The following is a 16167-nucleotide window of genomic DNA, read 5'->3' as shown; positions in this document are numbered from 1 at the left end:
TAATCTCTAAATTTCATGCGGCTGATAGCTGCCCACCATGCTTTACTGGGCCACTGGCACTTGTGACGATTGATTCCGATTTTGTTCTCTCTCTCTCTCTCCTTATCTAAACTCTGTCTGTCGTTTTATCTCTATATGTGCAAAAAAAAACATATTCTGATCTAAGAGCTATGTTTTTAATCCATTACAAACTATTATATATTTTTATATTTTTCAATTATTTAATATAAAATTATAAATTTCACTATTTTTATCGATCACCGTATCACAATAAAAAAAGGTCGCAGACATTATCTGTGGACCAATCAATAGCTTCTCCCATATGTGAGCTTCACTTTCACATTACTCTTTCCTTTCTCCAAACTTCACTGTACCCCACTGTACTTCCAAAATCTCTCTCTCTCTCTCTCTCCACTCCTAATATATATATATATATATATAACTCTCTGGCTCCCTGCTAAACACACTCTCATACTTGTAAATGTATATATGATAGTGTAAATGGATCCTCCGATAATCAATTTGACCTCTTTCTCTGCCGCTAATCCTTCGTCCTACAGTTTGGCCGAGATTTGGCCCTGTCCGATCAATGGAAACGTTGTTGGGAGTGGAGGAGGATTAGGGCTGAGAATGAGCAATTTGACTGGATTCTGTGATTCCGCCTCCAATCGCGACGTTTCCATGGACGAATCCACGGTTACGGAGCAGAGCGGGAGTCGCAGCGGTGGCGGTGTGAGGAAGCGGAGGGATGCTAGTTCCGGTGATGATGAGTCGTCGAACCTCAGTGGCAACGATTTGGTAATTCACTTTGTTCATTCAGTTACTTGTTTTTATGTCTGATTTGAGATGACCTAATTTAGCTGATTTTTTTATTTGTTTAACGTGGTTAAAAAATTGTGTTTGGAATAATTTTTTTTATAATTAATTTAATGATTATTTGTGAGAGAAAAAATAAAATAATTACAATTTAAATGTGTTATTTTATTTTATTAATTAAATTAATATATTTTATTTTTATGCACTAATTTAGCCAAAAAAATCTCATGCAGGCTTTCACTTTTTGTCTCTTTAATTATCATTATCTTTTATTCCATTCTTAAATTATTAATTTTGTCTGTCTAGGACTTTTAAGTAGTGGTTACTTACTCTTTACCAGCTTAAAATTATGTTTAGGTCTGATTTATTTATCAACAATGATAGAGATCACTAATTTTAGATCTCTCTAAAAAGACCACTAATGATATGGCACTCAATAAAAAAAGAAAAAAAAATACAACACAAAGGTCAAAACATTAAATAATTCATGGTGGGGCCTACTGCCATATCATTAGTGGTAGCACTAATTAGTGCTCCCCCTCATTTTCCTTTATGTATATAATGAGTCGATATCGAATTTTTTTTTAACAAGTTGAATACGAATTGAATTTGAATAAGTTGTTTGGGATGGCCTAAATAAGTGCACTTTTTATTTTTTTATGAAAAGATGTGCAGAAAAGTAGAGAGGTGATGTGATGAAAAAAAGATAAAAAGATTGATTATTTTACGTATGCCAAACTTTGCCTATAATTTTTTATAATACATATAATCTTATCAAGCCGAGTAATAAATTGTTCAAATTTAACTTGAAAACTTAAAGTAATCAAGTTTCATTTGTTTACATAACGACTCAATTTCAAATGAGTTTTTAATGAATCAAATACAAGTTAGACTCATGCAAGGCGTTTTACTTTGGCTTAAAATTCACTAGTAGTTAAAAAAAGTCTTGTGCAGTGGCAATTCACATTTTTATAGATGGAGTCACCCCTACAAATTTAAGTATCATAAATTTTATAAAAAATAAAAATTATTTTAGTTTTTTCTTTATTTAGTAAATTTTATACTAAAGTTTTTCTTGTTAAGCGTAAGTAGATCTAATTTAAAAAGTTCACTAAAGATAAATAAAATACAAAAACTCAAAAACTGTTTTTTTAATTTTTTTTCTAATTTAAAAAGTTTACTAAAGATTCAAAAAAATACAAAAAATCAAAAACTATTTTTAAATTTTTTTAACCAAATAGAATGATTTAAATTTCTCAAACAGTGTATTTCTAATGGCAAGAAAAATAAACAAGTAGAAAATTATTTATTGATATTTACAATATATTTCTTATCGTAACTACTAGTAAATATTAGATGTAACAATGATACTACGTGACGGTATCACCATTTAATAAGTAAACTTGATTTGCGAAAAAGATCACAACAATGTTGGGTTAGTGAGAGACAATAATCGTCCACTAATTGCATTTACAATTTTTTATTAACTTATAATGCCATCATTATACTCAATATTTTTTCGTCTAAGAATGAATGTGGATGTTTATTTGATTGGGGGGGTCTCTCAAGCTTTTTTTTGTGGGATCAAACTATATTAAATAACACCCATCAAGGTGAACATGGCGTCGCCTAGTGTAATAAATTCTAATGTATATCAAACTATCTAACCTTAACAGTTCACCAAACTTGGTGGTTCTTTGAATAAATAAATAAAAACTTGGTGGTTCAAATGTGAAATAGTTTTCTTTTTTGTTTTTCTGGGCAGAACAATTCAGATGGAAAACGAATGAAACTATCCAGATCGAGAGTTGAAAATGGTGGCTCAAACTCAAAGTCAAAAATGGAATCAAATTCAGGGCAAGGAAACATGGCAGCTGAGAAGCATACAAAGCCGAGTGAAGAGCCTAATAAGCAAGATTATATCCATGTGAGAGCAAGAAGAGGTCAAGCTACTGATAGCCACAGTTTAGCAGAGAGAGTAATTTCTCTTCAGAGTTGTTGGAATTGCTATTTATCATTTGTTGAATTTATTTGTAGATTTCTGTTTGCAGACTGAAACTTGTTGTTTGTCAGGCTAGGAGAGAGAAGATCGGTGAGAGGATGAAGATTTTGCAAGACTTGGTTCCTGGATGTAATAAGGTATTCTCATATTTTTGTTGTTTTTTTTTGTTTTTTTTTTTTTTGTGCTATCTATAATAATTATATTCAGTTTAGACACTTTTTTTTTAAGCATTTTTTTTTTTTTTGTCTTTGGTGATTTAAAAAAAAAAAAAAAAAAATCTATAAGCTTTACACATCAAAAAGAAAAAAATTGAAAAAAGACTTTTGGATATTTTTTGTTCCCTTTAGTGAATTATTTTGGAATTTTTTCAAAAAAAAAATTACTTTTTAAATTGTTCTACACTACACACACGAGAAAGTAAAAATTTTGACGCAAATCTAAAAAAAAACTCACTAAAGATAAAATATGGTTTTTAAGCTTTTCCCAGAGGGTGGCAATCGTTTTTTTGGCAGCTATTTGTTCACTCTTTTTCACCTTCTATTAAATTTTTGAAAAACAAAAAAAAAAAACTCAAGGTTTGAGCCTTATAACAAAATAAATTCTGAATTTTTAAATTGATTAATTTAAACCCTAATATTTTGATTTGATTTAATCAAAACCATTTGTCTATTTTTGTTAAATAAAATTGACACAAAAAATAATATTTTAGTCATGAAACTCAATTGTAAGTGTATAAAAAAATGTCTAAAATACTCATTTCATTGAATTTAATGACTAATGTACACTTTTCTAACAATTTTACTTAACAAAAATAAATAAATAGTTTAGATTGAAAATAAATCAAAATATTGAGGTTTGAATTGATAAGATTAAAAATTCAGAATTTATTTTGTTAAAAGGCTTAAATCTTAAGGGTTTTTTGTAACGATCCTAACTTTTTTTTTTTAAAAAAAAAAAAATTTAAACTTTACATGTTCAAGCCTCACCAGACTAAACAGATCTAAAAACTAATATATGTATATATTGGAAAAAAAATCCACTAAAAAAAATTAAAAAGCTAGGGGTTTTTTAAAAAAAAAAAAAATCCATTGAAAATTTACTTTTTAGATTCCTTTAAATTAGACAGACTTGAAATAAAATAAAATAAAAAAGTTTGAAAGTAAAAATTAGAACTTTTTATAACAGAGATACTCCCCAATTTGACTATTCCTCTCATTACATCCAAATAATTTGAGAAAACCTTAAAAAGCTCTTTCTAGAAAATAGAAATCTATTTGATGGAAATTCAGAAGCATTTTACCTATATTCCAACTTAAATTTGGTATCCACCAAACAGCCCCCATTTGTATTCTTGTTGTGTATCCACAAAATTTTTAATTTGATCAGGTGATTGGAAAAGCACTTATCCTGGATGAGATAATTAACTACATCCAATCACTGCACCATCAGGTCGAGGTAATTAGCTTGTTTATGGCACTTCTATCACATTACCATTCCTCACACTGACCTCCTCTGTAAAAGCTGATTCAATTTTTTTTATTTTTTGGTGGGGCATATGAATTGGATATTTTAGTTCTTGTCAATGAAGCTTGAAGCAGTCAATTCAAGGATGAATTCAACCATTGAAGTATTTCCTTCCAAAGATGTAAGTCTATATGTGCACTCATATATTATTCAGAATTTTGTATTTATAAAATTGAGCTTTTTATTTTTTATTTTTTATTTTTATTGAATTTTTAAAAAAAATTTAAGTAAATTTTTTATTTTTTAGATATACTTAAGAAGTATAATATTTTGTGATTTTTTTTTTAAATTCACCAAATACAAAAAAAAAAAAATACAGAAAATAAAAAAAAAATCAATACATTATCTTATTTTGTTGTATTCAATAATTTTTTTAAAAAAAATTTGTATAAATTTTATACTTCTTAAATATATCTAGATTAAATTGATCTAATCTAAGTATAATGGTGAAAAAAAATGAAAAATTATATTCATATAGAAAATTTACACAAAAAAATATATATATTTATATATCATAAAAATGTTATAATAGTGGTATTGTTGTAAATATAAATCATGTTTATTAGTGTTTTGTTTTAAAGTGAAAGGTCACCATTAAGCTATATCATTGTATTCGAAAATTCTATATAAAATTTATATTTATATATTATCACTCAATAAGAATATAGTCATGTACAATTTAATGATGAAAGGTTATAGAATATACTCATGATAATAGGAAGAAGAAATGGTAGAAAAAAATGACAAGATGATCATTTTAAAAATTTTAGCGCATGATATCAACAATCCAATGAGCAATTTGTAATGAGATTACAAACCTTAGAGAAGGGAATATAATTTTTCAAATGTAAAGAAAATATTTGTATTAAACAGAAATCTCAGGAAGTGTAATTGTAATTTACCCGACTCCTATTTTGCAAATTCCTCTTCTGTGTAGTTGTTACGTGTGTGTTGCTCATTTCATGGTTTCTTTTACTATTTTTTTTGTCTGGTGACGTTGTGCTTCTATTTACACAACACCTTATCTTTTTACATCCATTCTCTAATTCCTACCTATTCTCAAATTTTGAAATTATCATTGTATTTCATTACACACTCCATAATCCAAAAAATATACTCATTGGAGAGGGAAGGTGATGTTGGGGGGGGGGATGGGTAGAGAAATTAAAGTTATGAAAATTTTATGATTTGAAGATATTTTAGGTAATTTTATATAAGGATAAAAAATTATAATAAAAATAAATAAATAAAGGGAGAGGTAAGTGTGAGAATAATAATATTAGTATAGTATATATTATGTGAATATTATTCTCACAGTAAGGAGATACATTTTTTGTGTTGTAATAAATAGAAAGTGCAGCAAGGCACTTTTGTTGTTAGTTTCCTCTTTCTATGCTATCTGACCAATAAAACTGGTGGTTCGGTTTGCAGCTTGGAACACCGACATTTGATGCAGCTGCTGCTGCTGGAATGATATTCAGCTCACAAGCAACGAGAGAGTACGTGCAAGGATCACAAACCGAATGGCTTCATATGCAGGTTGGTAGCAGTTTTGATAGAGCAGCATGAGCTGACTATCACTACCCCAATCAATTTGCTGTTAGGGAATCGAGCAGAGCATACTAGCTCTCCATGTCTAATGCAGAGTATTTTCTATGGATATGACACATTTTTAAATTTGAATATCAGAAGATTACAGAGTATGTGTGTAGAAAATTGTTGTCTTCATTCTGTGTCATTATCTAACTTGTAAATTAACTGTATTTCCATTGTATTGATACTAAACAGACCCTTTAAGGTGAATTTAGTACTTGAACTTCCATATTATTTTCTACAATTTCCTAGTCCCTCGTCAACATTAAACAATTGCAAAACAAAGAAATGCAGTGCATGTAGTTCATATACTGGAAAATGTTAATCCACTCAAAATACACTTCAAATCATCAAATGCACTTGAAAAGTCAACAAGAATAGCAGCACTCAGATTTCAAGAACATTAAAAAAAATACATTTACTTGTCAAAAACAATCGGACAAAACCATCTGTGTCAGATTGATTTGCTGTCTCAACAAAAACTATCACAGCCACACAAATTTATGGTTTTCCCAAACTTCATAGATTTTAATGGCGAAGTAGAATTTTACTCTGTTTCTCTAATGGATATGGCCCTATCATTTCATGCAAAACATTGAATGATTTGACACTTGAAAGCGAAATGCGTAAAATTAGGTTTGTCTCTGAAGTTTCACATCAATTTCAATAACGTGCACAGTGGTGGCTTGAATGAAAGAGAAAAATGCGTGCCAATAGAAAGAAGAGATAACCTCAGTGACACATCTCCATGGCCGCTGGGCTGATGGGGATCACACCAGATGGGGTTACAAGAGCATCGATAAGGACATCACTTGGAGTAACGGGTATCACTCCCTCATCCATTATCTGTACTGTATATGACAGTGCTACTGCAAAAACCGAGCCAAACACATTGTTAGAAGGCAAACCAAATTGTATCGGTTTACTATATTAAGGCATGAAACGTGTACTTTGAGATAAGCAATAGAATATGACACGAACCAAGGAGAGGTTGCTTCCATTTCCGCTCCTTTGCAAGCTCTTGGTATTTCATCAGGAGGGTATCGTAATAGCTTTTTTGAGTTACGAAACACATGAACACAAACAATGAAAAATCAAATCAATAGGGGAAAAAATAAAATTTTAAAAAACGAGGGTTCCAGAACATCATAACAACTCCAAGTGACAAATTGGTTCATTTAGGAGAATAAAATAGACTAAAAATATTACTGTTGGAGATTTAAAAAGGCGGGTTTTATATATTATATGAGCAAAAACAGCGGATTTTAACAAGGTCAAAGAGAATAAACCTACCCTCCACCACGGCCCAAGCGCCTTCCTGATTTATCAAATGCAAGTCCTGCAAGCAAAACCAAAATAAATGTGCCCTGCCCAAGTTTAGGTCAAATTTTCAAACATGTGATGGGTAAATCAAGAAAACAGGATAAAAACATGTACCGGGTAATAGAAATAAGTCTACTGGGTCATTTGCTAGCATAACTGCGAGAAGAAACATAATTAAGTTCCATAGAAGTATTAAATCTAACACTCTGTTCCAGCAGCACATCAATATACAAATGGAAGAGACATAAAGTCCATTAAAAAAAAAAAAAAGGAGCGTATAATACATCATTACATGCTCTGTCTGCACAAATTGATTTTCAATTGATATACTTGAATGAAAAATATGGTCAACAATTTGACGCTAAACTTGCTGTTCTTTGTCACACTTCAAGTTAATATGTAAATCACATTTTACAAAATAATAAATTAGCAAAATCAACAGCACCCTCCCAGTAACAGAGGCAACCAAAGATGCCTGGAGACGCAAAATTAATGTCTTCGGTACTTATTCTAATTTATCTTCCATTGTGAAGGATAAATCTGAGAACTAGCTGCATGATTAGGTGCCTCATAAATTACATGACATAAGTTAACTCTAGACTCCATGATTTGATTAAAAAATAACATTTAATGTATTAGGCGATAAAGCTTCTAAAGTACTGCATCTCCAGGGGATAAGTGGATTCACCCCCAGAGAGAGAGAGAGAAATGTTTACATGTCTAGCAGGGGTATAGTTTCATTAACCTACCATCTTCACGTTCATTTCCTTCAGCATCTATGGGAGCTGGTTCCAGAATGTTCATTGAATTAGCAATTAAATCATCAATACTTGCGATGTTAAACATCCGCATGTTGCTATTCCTGTCCTCCACCCGCGGAACATAAAGCTTCTTTCCCATCAGTGAATGACCATCTTGAGTTGAAAATATATTGAAAGAAGATCAGTGAAGTAACATATATGTGTTAAGTACTTAAATTGAGAAGAAACAACTGAGAGTTCCGATAAATCAATTGGACAGACAAATAACAAGTTGTTTCTTACATGACAAGCAAAAGGCAGTGGATAATTCAGAAATAAAAAAATTCATAAAAGTGAATCATCTGACAGATCCCATATAACCAACCATTTCCACATCTAAATCTAACTCAATCAAGAGCATAGATCCAGAAAGAAAGAAGAGGAAGGGTAATTTTTATTTTTTACTTTTTACTTTAAAAAAGAAAGAAAAATAACACCCCTAATTTTAGTATTGCACAGCATTGTCAAATTTTTTACCTAATGTAAGGCATAAATTGACAAAACACACCTTTGGATGGATTCTGTAGAATTTCTAACAAAACAATAGTTGTGTCAACTTCTCGTAATGCACTACAGCTTATATAAGCACATAACCGTTTGCAAGACTTGAACCATGGAGCTTCCAAAATAATATTTTGAATCATATTGTCTGCGACAAAGAAAAAGAATAAAAAAAAAGCAATTTTGTAAAGGTGAATGAACTTTGAAAATATCTTTTCCAATGAATACTGCAGAAATAACAAATAACAGCAACAAACAACCACTTTTTTTCATTGAGTTCTGAAGATGTAGATGTGAAACAGAAACAATAGAAAATAAAGACCTCAACTCAACAATTAGTATGAACTACGACTTCCTCAATCACAACAATGTCATGGAACACAATGTCTGTGATCTTGGAAAAAATAAAATGTTGAAACGAAAACTTTCTTTCGATCCAACTATGTTTTTTGTGCTACAAAGAACAAAACAAAACTATTGAGCAAGTTCAAGAAAGTAGATAATTCTTTAATGAATTGTCATCATCAAAACCATCTTGCACAAGACAACCTTTAACAAAAAGTAGAAACTTTTTCAAAGCACCAAAACAAATATGAGTGAAACCATCTCTCTCCCAAAGGATAGAGAAAAATGAGATTCAATTCAACCAAGAAACCAACTTCTCTCTTGGAACAGAGAAACCTAAACACATACTGTCGCACACATCTATACTATTATCCAAAGCACATAACTCATAGCAAGCTTTATCACGACTTTTTTATAGCCAGAATACCCCTATGCATAGTAATTAATTGTTGAGATCTTAACTGTTTCAAATAACTGTCATAATTATTTTAAATTTCACACATGTGCCCACAAGTCTAGTGTATATAAATATGTACATATTTATTCTATTATATAAAGCACACTACCGAAAATATTTTGAAGATTTGTCACATTTTTTCCCCAAAATGCGCATATTGTTGTTAACTACTCCAATAAATAACTGCTAACTGTTTTCAAATTCAACCCATCTTTCAGAAGAAAGTTGTACAATATTGGCTTACCCTAATTTGGGGGAGACCATGTCTATATATAATCAATATAAGATACATGGAAAAAAAGAATTAAATAATTACACAATCAAATCCTAAAATCTAATCCCCAAATAACTATAATATATAGAAATCACGGGATCTCTTAAATATACAGGCCTTGTTTGGTTTGTTTCTCAGAAAAATTTTTGGGAAAAATTCTCTACAAATAAATTTTTAAGAGTAATCAAACCAAATAAATTTTTCCAAAAAAAATCTCAAAATTTTGTTTGGTTACCTACTTTTCAAAATCATTTTCTCTCTCATACACATCAAATCAATCACTTTTTTTAAAACTCTCTCCCCAAAATAATTTTCCAAAACCATTTCTGAAAAAAAACAAACCATACAAGTTTTCGTACTTTTTATCTCAAAAACTACTCTACAAACACAAACCAAACACACCCACAATATTTCATATTTCAACACTCCCCCTCAAGCTAGATCAAAGATGTCAACCAAACCCAATTTGCCAATGGAAGATCGACGTAGGGATGGTCCTACAGATTTGGTGAAGATGTCGGCAGTCTGATCAGAAGATGGAACAAATGAGGGACATACAATGCCAACTTGAACCTTTTCCAGGATGAAATGAATATCAACTTCAATATGCTTAGTATGCTTATGAAGCATAGAGTCAAAGGCAAGTAAGATGGCAGACTTATTGTCACAAAATAGCATGAAAGAATTATTCTCCTCAAAGCCTAACTCGGTAAGAATGGACCAAAGCCATAGTAGCACACATGTCCCATAAGCCATGGCTCAGTACTCAGCCTCAGCAGGTGATCGAGAAACAACCGCTTGTTTCTTGCTTTTTCATGACAGAAGATGGGTACCAAGGAAAGTGCATACCCAGAAGTGGAACGTCTGTCGATCAATGAATCTGTATAGTTTGCATCAGTAAAACAGGACAATTCTATCTGAATCCCACCATTGAAGAATAAACCTAAACCTGGACATGATTTGAGATATCTCAAGATGTGGTGAACATCATCAAGGTGAGCAATACGAGGTGAATGCATAAACTGACTAACCACACTCATAGCAAATGTCAAATCTGGTCGTGTATTAGTCAAATAGATCAAACGTCCAACCAATCTCTGGTAGCGAGATGGATCAGAAAACAACTCACCAGACTCAGTCGAAAGTTTCAGATTCGGATCCATAGGAGTAGATGCAGGCTTGCACCCTATCATACCGGTGTCCCGAAGAAGATCCAAAGTATACTTCCGTTGGGACAATGATATCCCACTGCGAGAACGAGCTACTTCAATCCCCAAGAAATATTTGAGAGGACCCAAGTCCTTGATATCAAATACTTGACTAAGCTCTTGTTTTACCTTAGCAATACCAATGGTGTCATCTCCTATAAGGATGATATCATCTACATAGACCAACAAAATAATACATCGACCATTGGGCTGACGACGAATAAAGTATGTATGGTCGAAGTGACACTGAATAAAATCCATGGATAAGATAACAGAGCTGAAATGGTGGAACCAAGCAGGAGGAGATTGCTTCAAGCCATGGAGAGACTTACGCAGACGACAGACCTTGCCAGCATACTCTTCCTCAACCCCGAAACCCAGGTGGAGAATCCATGTAGATCGTCTCAAGCAAGGCCCCATGTAGAAAAGCATTCTTGGCATCAAGTAAATGAAGGCGCCAAGAAAAAGAGGCAGCCAAGGAAATAAGTAAACAAACAATGATCAATTTTGCAACAGGTGCAAACGTAGCCCCAAAATTCTTGCCACGAACCTGTGTAAAGCCCTTAGCAACAAGACGAGCCTTATATCAGTCCATTGTACCATCAACCAAGTATTCGACAGTAAAAACCCACTTACACCCAACAGTCGTCTCGCCAGAAGGTAAAAAGACAAGATCCCAAGTGTGATTATACTCCAAAGCAGCCATTTCAGTTTGCAGAGCTGCAACCCATTGGGGATTCTGGAGAGCCTCAGACACAGACCGCGAGATAGAGACCGACTTAAGTTTTCTAAGAAAAGACCGATGAGAAGCTGAAAGGGCATCATAACATAAAAACTAGGAAATAAGGTGATTAGTGCTACTAAACCAACCAAACCGATTAGGGGGACGGTATTCAGGAGTTGGATAACGGGAAGGAGCTGGGGAGTGAATAGTAGAGGGAGCACCTGGGCCTGAGGGTGAAGAAGATGCTGGAGGGGGCGAAGCACGAGGGCGACGGGAGTATGTCTATAATGGCGGAGGACTGGCAGGTGCAGATACAGGCGATGATGAAGGAGAATATGAATCAATGATAGGAACAGGGCGAGCACTCGGTGACACAGCAGGAGGCAGTGCACCAGAGGTGGAATCCTGAAACACAAGGTTAGAACCAAAAAATGGCATATCTTCGCAAAATGTGACATCCATAGAATGATAAAAACGACGAGACAACGGATCATAGCACCTATAGCCTTTAGAGAGAGCTGAATAGCCTAAGAAGATGCATTTAAAAGACTTGTTATCTAACTTGATCCGAGTAGGACTACGATCCTGAACAAAACAAGTACAATCAAACACACGAGGTACAAAAGGAAATAACACAGTATCTGAACGAAGTAATTGAAAAGCGGCAAACCCGTGAAGAATCCGACTAGGTGTCCGATTAATGAGGTAAACAGCAATAAGCACAGCCATATGACAGTAGGATTTAGGGACATTCATCCCACAAAGAAGACACCGGATAACAGACATAATATGACGGTTTTTATGTTCAACAATTCCATTTTGCTCAGGGGTGTAAGTACAAGTGAGTTGCTGCAAAATTCCCTACTGGTTAAGTTGGGAGCGAAATGCATCAGAGATGTACTCCCCCTCATTATTAGAACGAATACTATGTACAACAGTATGGAATTGGGTTTTGACCATTTGGAGAAATTGAATAAAAAGTGAAAGCACATCAGACTTCTTTTTAAGCAAATAAACCCAAATACACCTAGAATGGTCATCTATGATAGTCACATAATAGTGATGCCCAGAAAAAGCCAAAAGAGGAGAAGGGCCCCAGATATCGGAGTGAATAAGGTCAAATATACAGGAGGCGTGATACATGCGAGGAATATAAGAAATACGAGTATGTTTAGACAGTTCACAAACAACACAATAAAACTGATGATCCTTGCAAGCTTTATTAAGTGACGAAAAAAGTAAACATAAATAATTAAAGTTTGCATGTCCTAAACGAGCATGCCACAAGGCTAAAGTCTGAAAAGAAAACACATAGAAAGACGACTCAGGTAACACAGCTGCTTGCAGGCCAGAAGTGGTAGGATGAGAAGGTGTTGGGTCCCCGAAGTAGTATAGCCCATCGCGCTCAAACCCCCTGCCAAAAATCTTCCTCAAAGTCAGGTCCTGTAATAAGTAATGAGTAGGTAAGAAAATAACAGCACAAAGAAGGTTTTTAGCAAGGCGACTAACAGAGAGAAGATTATAAGTAAAACGGGGCACGTGTAAGACAGAAGTAAGTGTAATATCAGATGACAAGGACACATCACCCTTATGTTGGACATGTGAAATAGACCCATCAGCAAGACATACAGTCCGAGCGATAGTAGAGATAGGAGAGGATAAACAAGAAAACTCACCGATCATATGATCATTGGCCCCAAAATCCAATACCCAAGTAGGTGCAGTGCGAACATGAAAGGCTGTGGGAGTACCTGTAGCGAGTGTGGCAATGGAAGAGACACTTGGAGACATGGTAGTGAATGAACTAAGTTGCTCTCGAAGGCGACCAATCTAAGATTGAAGCTGATGAAGATCAACAGAATGAGACGGCTGAGGAATACTAGATGTGTCAGCAACAACAGCAATATAGGGAGGGCCTGAAGGGCATACCCTTGCAAAGCGTTGCTTCAACTCAGGATGAAGCTTGAAGCACCGTGCTTGGACATGACCAACTACACCACAATGGTGGCAAATAACCTTGCTACTAGAAGCACGAGAACTAAACTTGACAGCAAGAGCCATCTGATCTGAAACTAAAGATGAGGCAGGAACAGAGGAAGGAAGTGAAGCCACCGGTTGAATCAATCGATGACGATGCTCCTCGCTGTCAGTAGTAACAAAAGCCTTATATAAGGATGACATAGGTGAAGTGTTCAAAATTTGAATACGAAGAGGCTCGAAGTCAGGTTTTAAACCCATCAGAAATTGATAGGTGTGCTGGCGAGCAAGACAAGCAGACACAACAAAAGCGGCAACAGTTGGAAAATCACTCAATGGCTCATACTGTGCTAACTCCTCCCAGCGAGACTAAAGATACCCAAAAAATTCAACAACGGTAAAACTCAAAGCTTCCTGAGAGGCATGAGAAATATCCTGATAAAGCTAGAAAATCCTAGCATCATTGTGATGTGCGTACATCTAGGTAAGAGCACTCCACAGCCGAGGAATTGTATCACAGTACATAAACATGTTGTAGATGCGTTCTTCCATAGAGTTGAACATCCAACCAAGTAAGGTGCAATTGTCAATATCCCATTGAACCCGCTTAGGACCATCAGCGGGAGGTTGTGTCTCAGTTTCCAAAAGCCACCCAGATTTGCCTCTACCCCCAAGGTAGAGACGTATAGACCGACTCCAAGCAGCAAAGTTGCGACCATTAAGCAATACACTGGTAATCCGATGAACCGGAACATGGGAGGCAAGGGAAACATCTGAACGAAGCATAATGCTCTGGGTTTGTGAAACAAAGTCAGACATTCTAAAACACCACGAAGCTGAAGTAGCAGCGTCACACAAAAAAGATGCTACCGAACAAACCGGTAGCCCAAGTAATAAGAAACACACACAGGTTGATGACCACATCAGCAACACACAACCCTAAAAGGGTTAGAAACCAGCCTGGACCACCCTAGAAGGATGCCGAACTGCACAAAACCAGGACAGAGCTTGGTCAGCAGCGACTGGAAAGGACTGCCGAGGGAGAGAGAAAGGGTTTCAAATGGTTGAAAGGGGCTGGGTAGGTGAGTCGGCTACTAGGAAAGGGAGGAGAGGCTGGCGGTGGTGATGGGTAGTTGCGGCTAGGGTTTCTTTGGCTCTAATACCAAGAAGAAAGTTGTACAATATTGGCTTACCCTAATTTGGGTGAGACCATGTCTAAATATAATCAATATAAGTTACATGGAAAAAAAGAATTAAATAATTACACAATCAAATCCCTAAATAACCGTAATATATAGAAATCACGAGATCTCCTAAATATACAATATTGCATATTCCAACACTTTCTTCATTCATCAAATCGCCAAACAATTTAACAGCAAGACTACAGACTCAGGATTTACTACCCATAATTTACCTAGCAATCAATGATTCAAATTCATTTTATTTCAGTCATGTACCCCACACTTAATCAATTTAATCTCCACCACACAACAAACTAATTTCGAACAAATTCTAAGATACTAAGTCTGGGTTCCTAGGCTTTTTTTAAAATTTAAATGTAAAATTGCATCCACAACTAGTGTACATACATACATATATGTAAATACATTGCAAATGTATTAGTACAAGCTTGGGGGCAGTTGAGCAGTAAAATTACAACTGTAATTTTGCCTCTAATGGTTGATCACTGTGCTTAAGGTGTTATAGAGAGACAAGTAGATACCTTCTTGGGATCTTAATGTGGGGTCCATGTTCTTGAGATCCTTCCTGACTCTGGATCGGAGGGCTCTTTTCTGCTTGAATAAGGCGTCCAGATCACCAGTGGTGGTGGTGGTGGGGTCTTTACGGTTGTTCATAGCGGCGATGGGGCGAGATGCGGCGGCGAGAGAGAGACACACACACACAGGAAGGGTGGGTTAGGTGGTGGTGCTGCTGCTGCTGCTTTGCTATCGTGCACTTCTATGTGTCCTCGCTCCACCTACCTCAACTCAACATTTTTAATTCTACAGTGGTTGTAACGGAAAAGATTTTGAGTAATGGTAGGGATTACGGAAAAAAAAATATTAGGGAAATAATTATGAAAATTTAAATTATACATATAAATATAATAAAATATTAGGTATGGCTTCTGTCTAGTCTGGGATTGATCCGGACTGGATCGTGCTGTTGGGCCTGTGGAAGCTCACTACGGGTTCTGTTTTGATAATCTGAACTGTTCAATATATAAAACTCGTCGAGTACTATATGCCTATAAAAATTCACATTGATCGGATATCGATAACTATATGATCAAATCAGTTTCGTATTAAAAAAATTGGACGGTGAACAAATTAACGGTTGACAAAAAACTGTTTTGATCACAAAGCTATCGATATCCGATCAACGTGATTTTTTACTGATATATAGTACTCGACGAGTTCTACACATTGAACGGTTCAGATTATTAAAACGGGACCCGTGGTGGGCCCCTACAGGCCCAACAGCACGGTCCAGTCCGATCCCGGACTAGACAGAAGCCATACCCTAAAATATTACATTAGTTAAAGGATAAAAAAAATTATGAAATATTTTATAATATTTTTTTCATGATCCCTAGTATTATTTAAAGATTATATACCAG

The 16167-nt window shown here is 34.7% G+C and overlaps 2 protein-coding genes across 3 annotated transcripts; one reads left to right on the top strand and one right to left on the bottom strand.

Annotated features, from left to right (window-relative positions):
- The first annotated feature begins 20 nt into the window (after positions 1-20).
- LOC114316910 (transcription factor bHLH79) lies at positions 21-6179 on the top strand. The gene is made up of 6 exons (XM_028263607.2): positions 21-798; positions 2582-2794; positions 2890-2955; positions 4205-4273; positions 4392-4463; positions 5774-6179. The coding sequence occupies exons 1-6, from the start codon at positions 502-504 to the stop codon at positions 5909-5911; spliced, it is 855 nt and encodes a 284-aa protein (XP_028119408.2). The 5' UTR covers positions 21-501; the 3' UTR covers positions 5912-6179.
- Positions 6180-6327: 148 nt separating this feature from the next.
- Positions 6328-15612, bottom strand: 5-FCL (5-formyltetrahydrofolate cycloligase). Of its 2 annotated transcripts, XM_028263604.2 has the most exons (7): positions 15271-15612; positions 8567-8707; positions 8008-8172; positions 7373-7414; positions 7229-7274; positions 6917-6987; positions 6328-6804 (listed from the first exon to the last, which is right to left on the bottom strand). In XM_028263604.2, exons 1-7 carry the CDS (start codon positions 15401-15403, stop codon positions 6668-6670), a joined length of 735 nt encoding a protein of 244 aa, XP_028119405.1. In that variant the 5' UTR covers positions 15404-15612; the 3' UTR covers positions 6328-6667. The 2 variants fall into 2 exon arrangements, with proteins under 2 accessions (XP_028119405.1, XP_028119407.1); XM_028263606.2 differs by lacking the exon at positions 8567-8707 and having other exon boundaries at positions 15271-15575.
- Between the last annotated feature and the right edge of the window lie 555 nt (positions 15613-16167).

Source organism: Camellia sinensis, chromosome 4 (genome assembly GCF_055761805.1).
Source record: "Camellia sinensis isolate YWXY chromosome 4, ASM5576180v1, whole genome shotgun sequence".
In the NCBI taxonomy this organism is placed as follows: Eukaryota; Viridiplantae; Streptophyta; class Magnoliopsida; order Ericales; family Theaceae; genus Camellia; species Camellia sinensis.
This window is presented reverse-complemented; position numbering and strand designations above follow the sequence as displayed.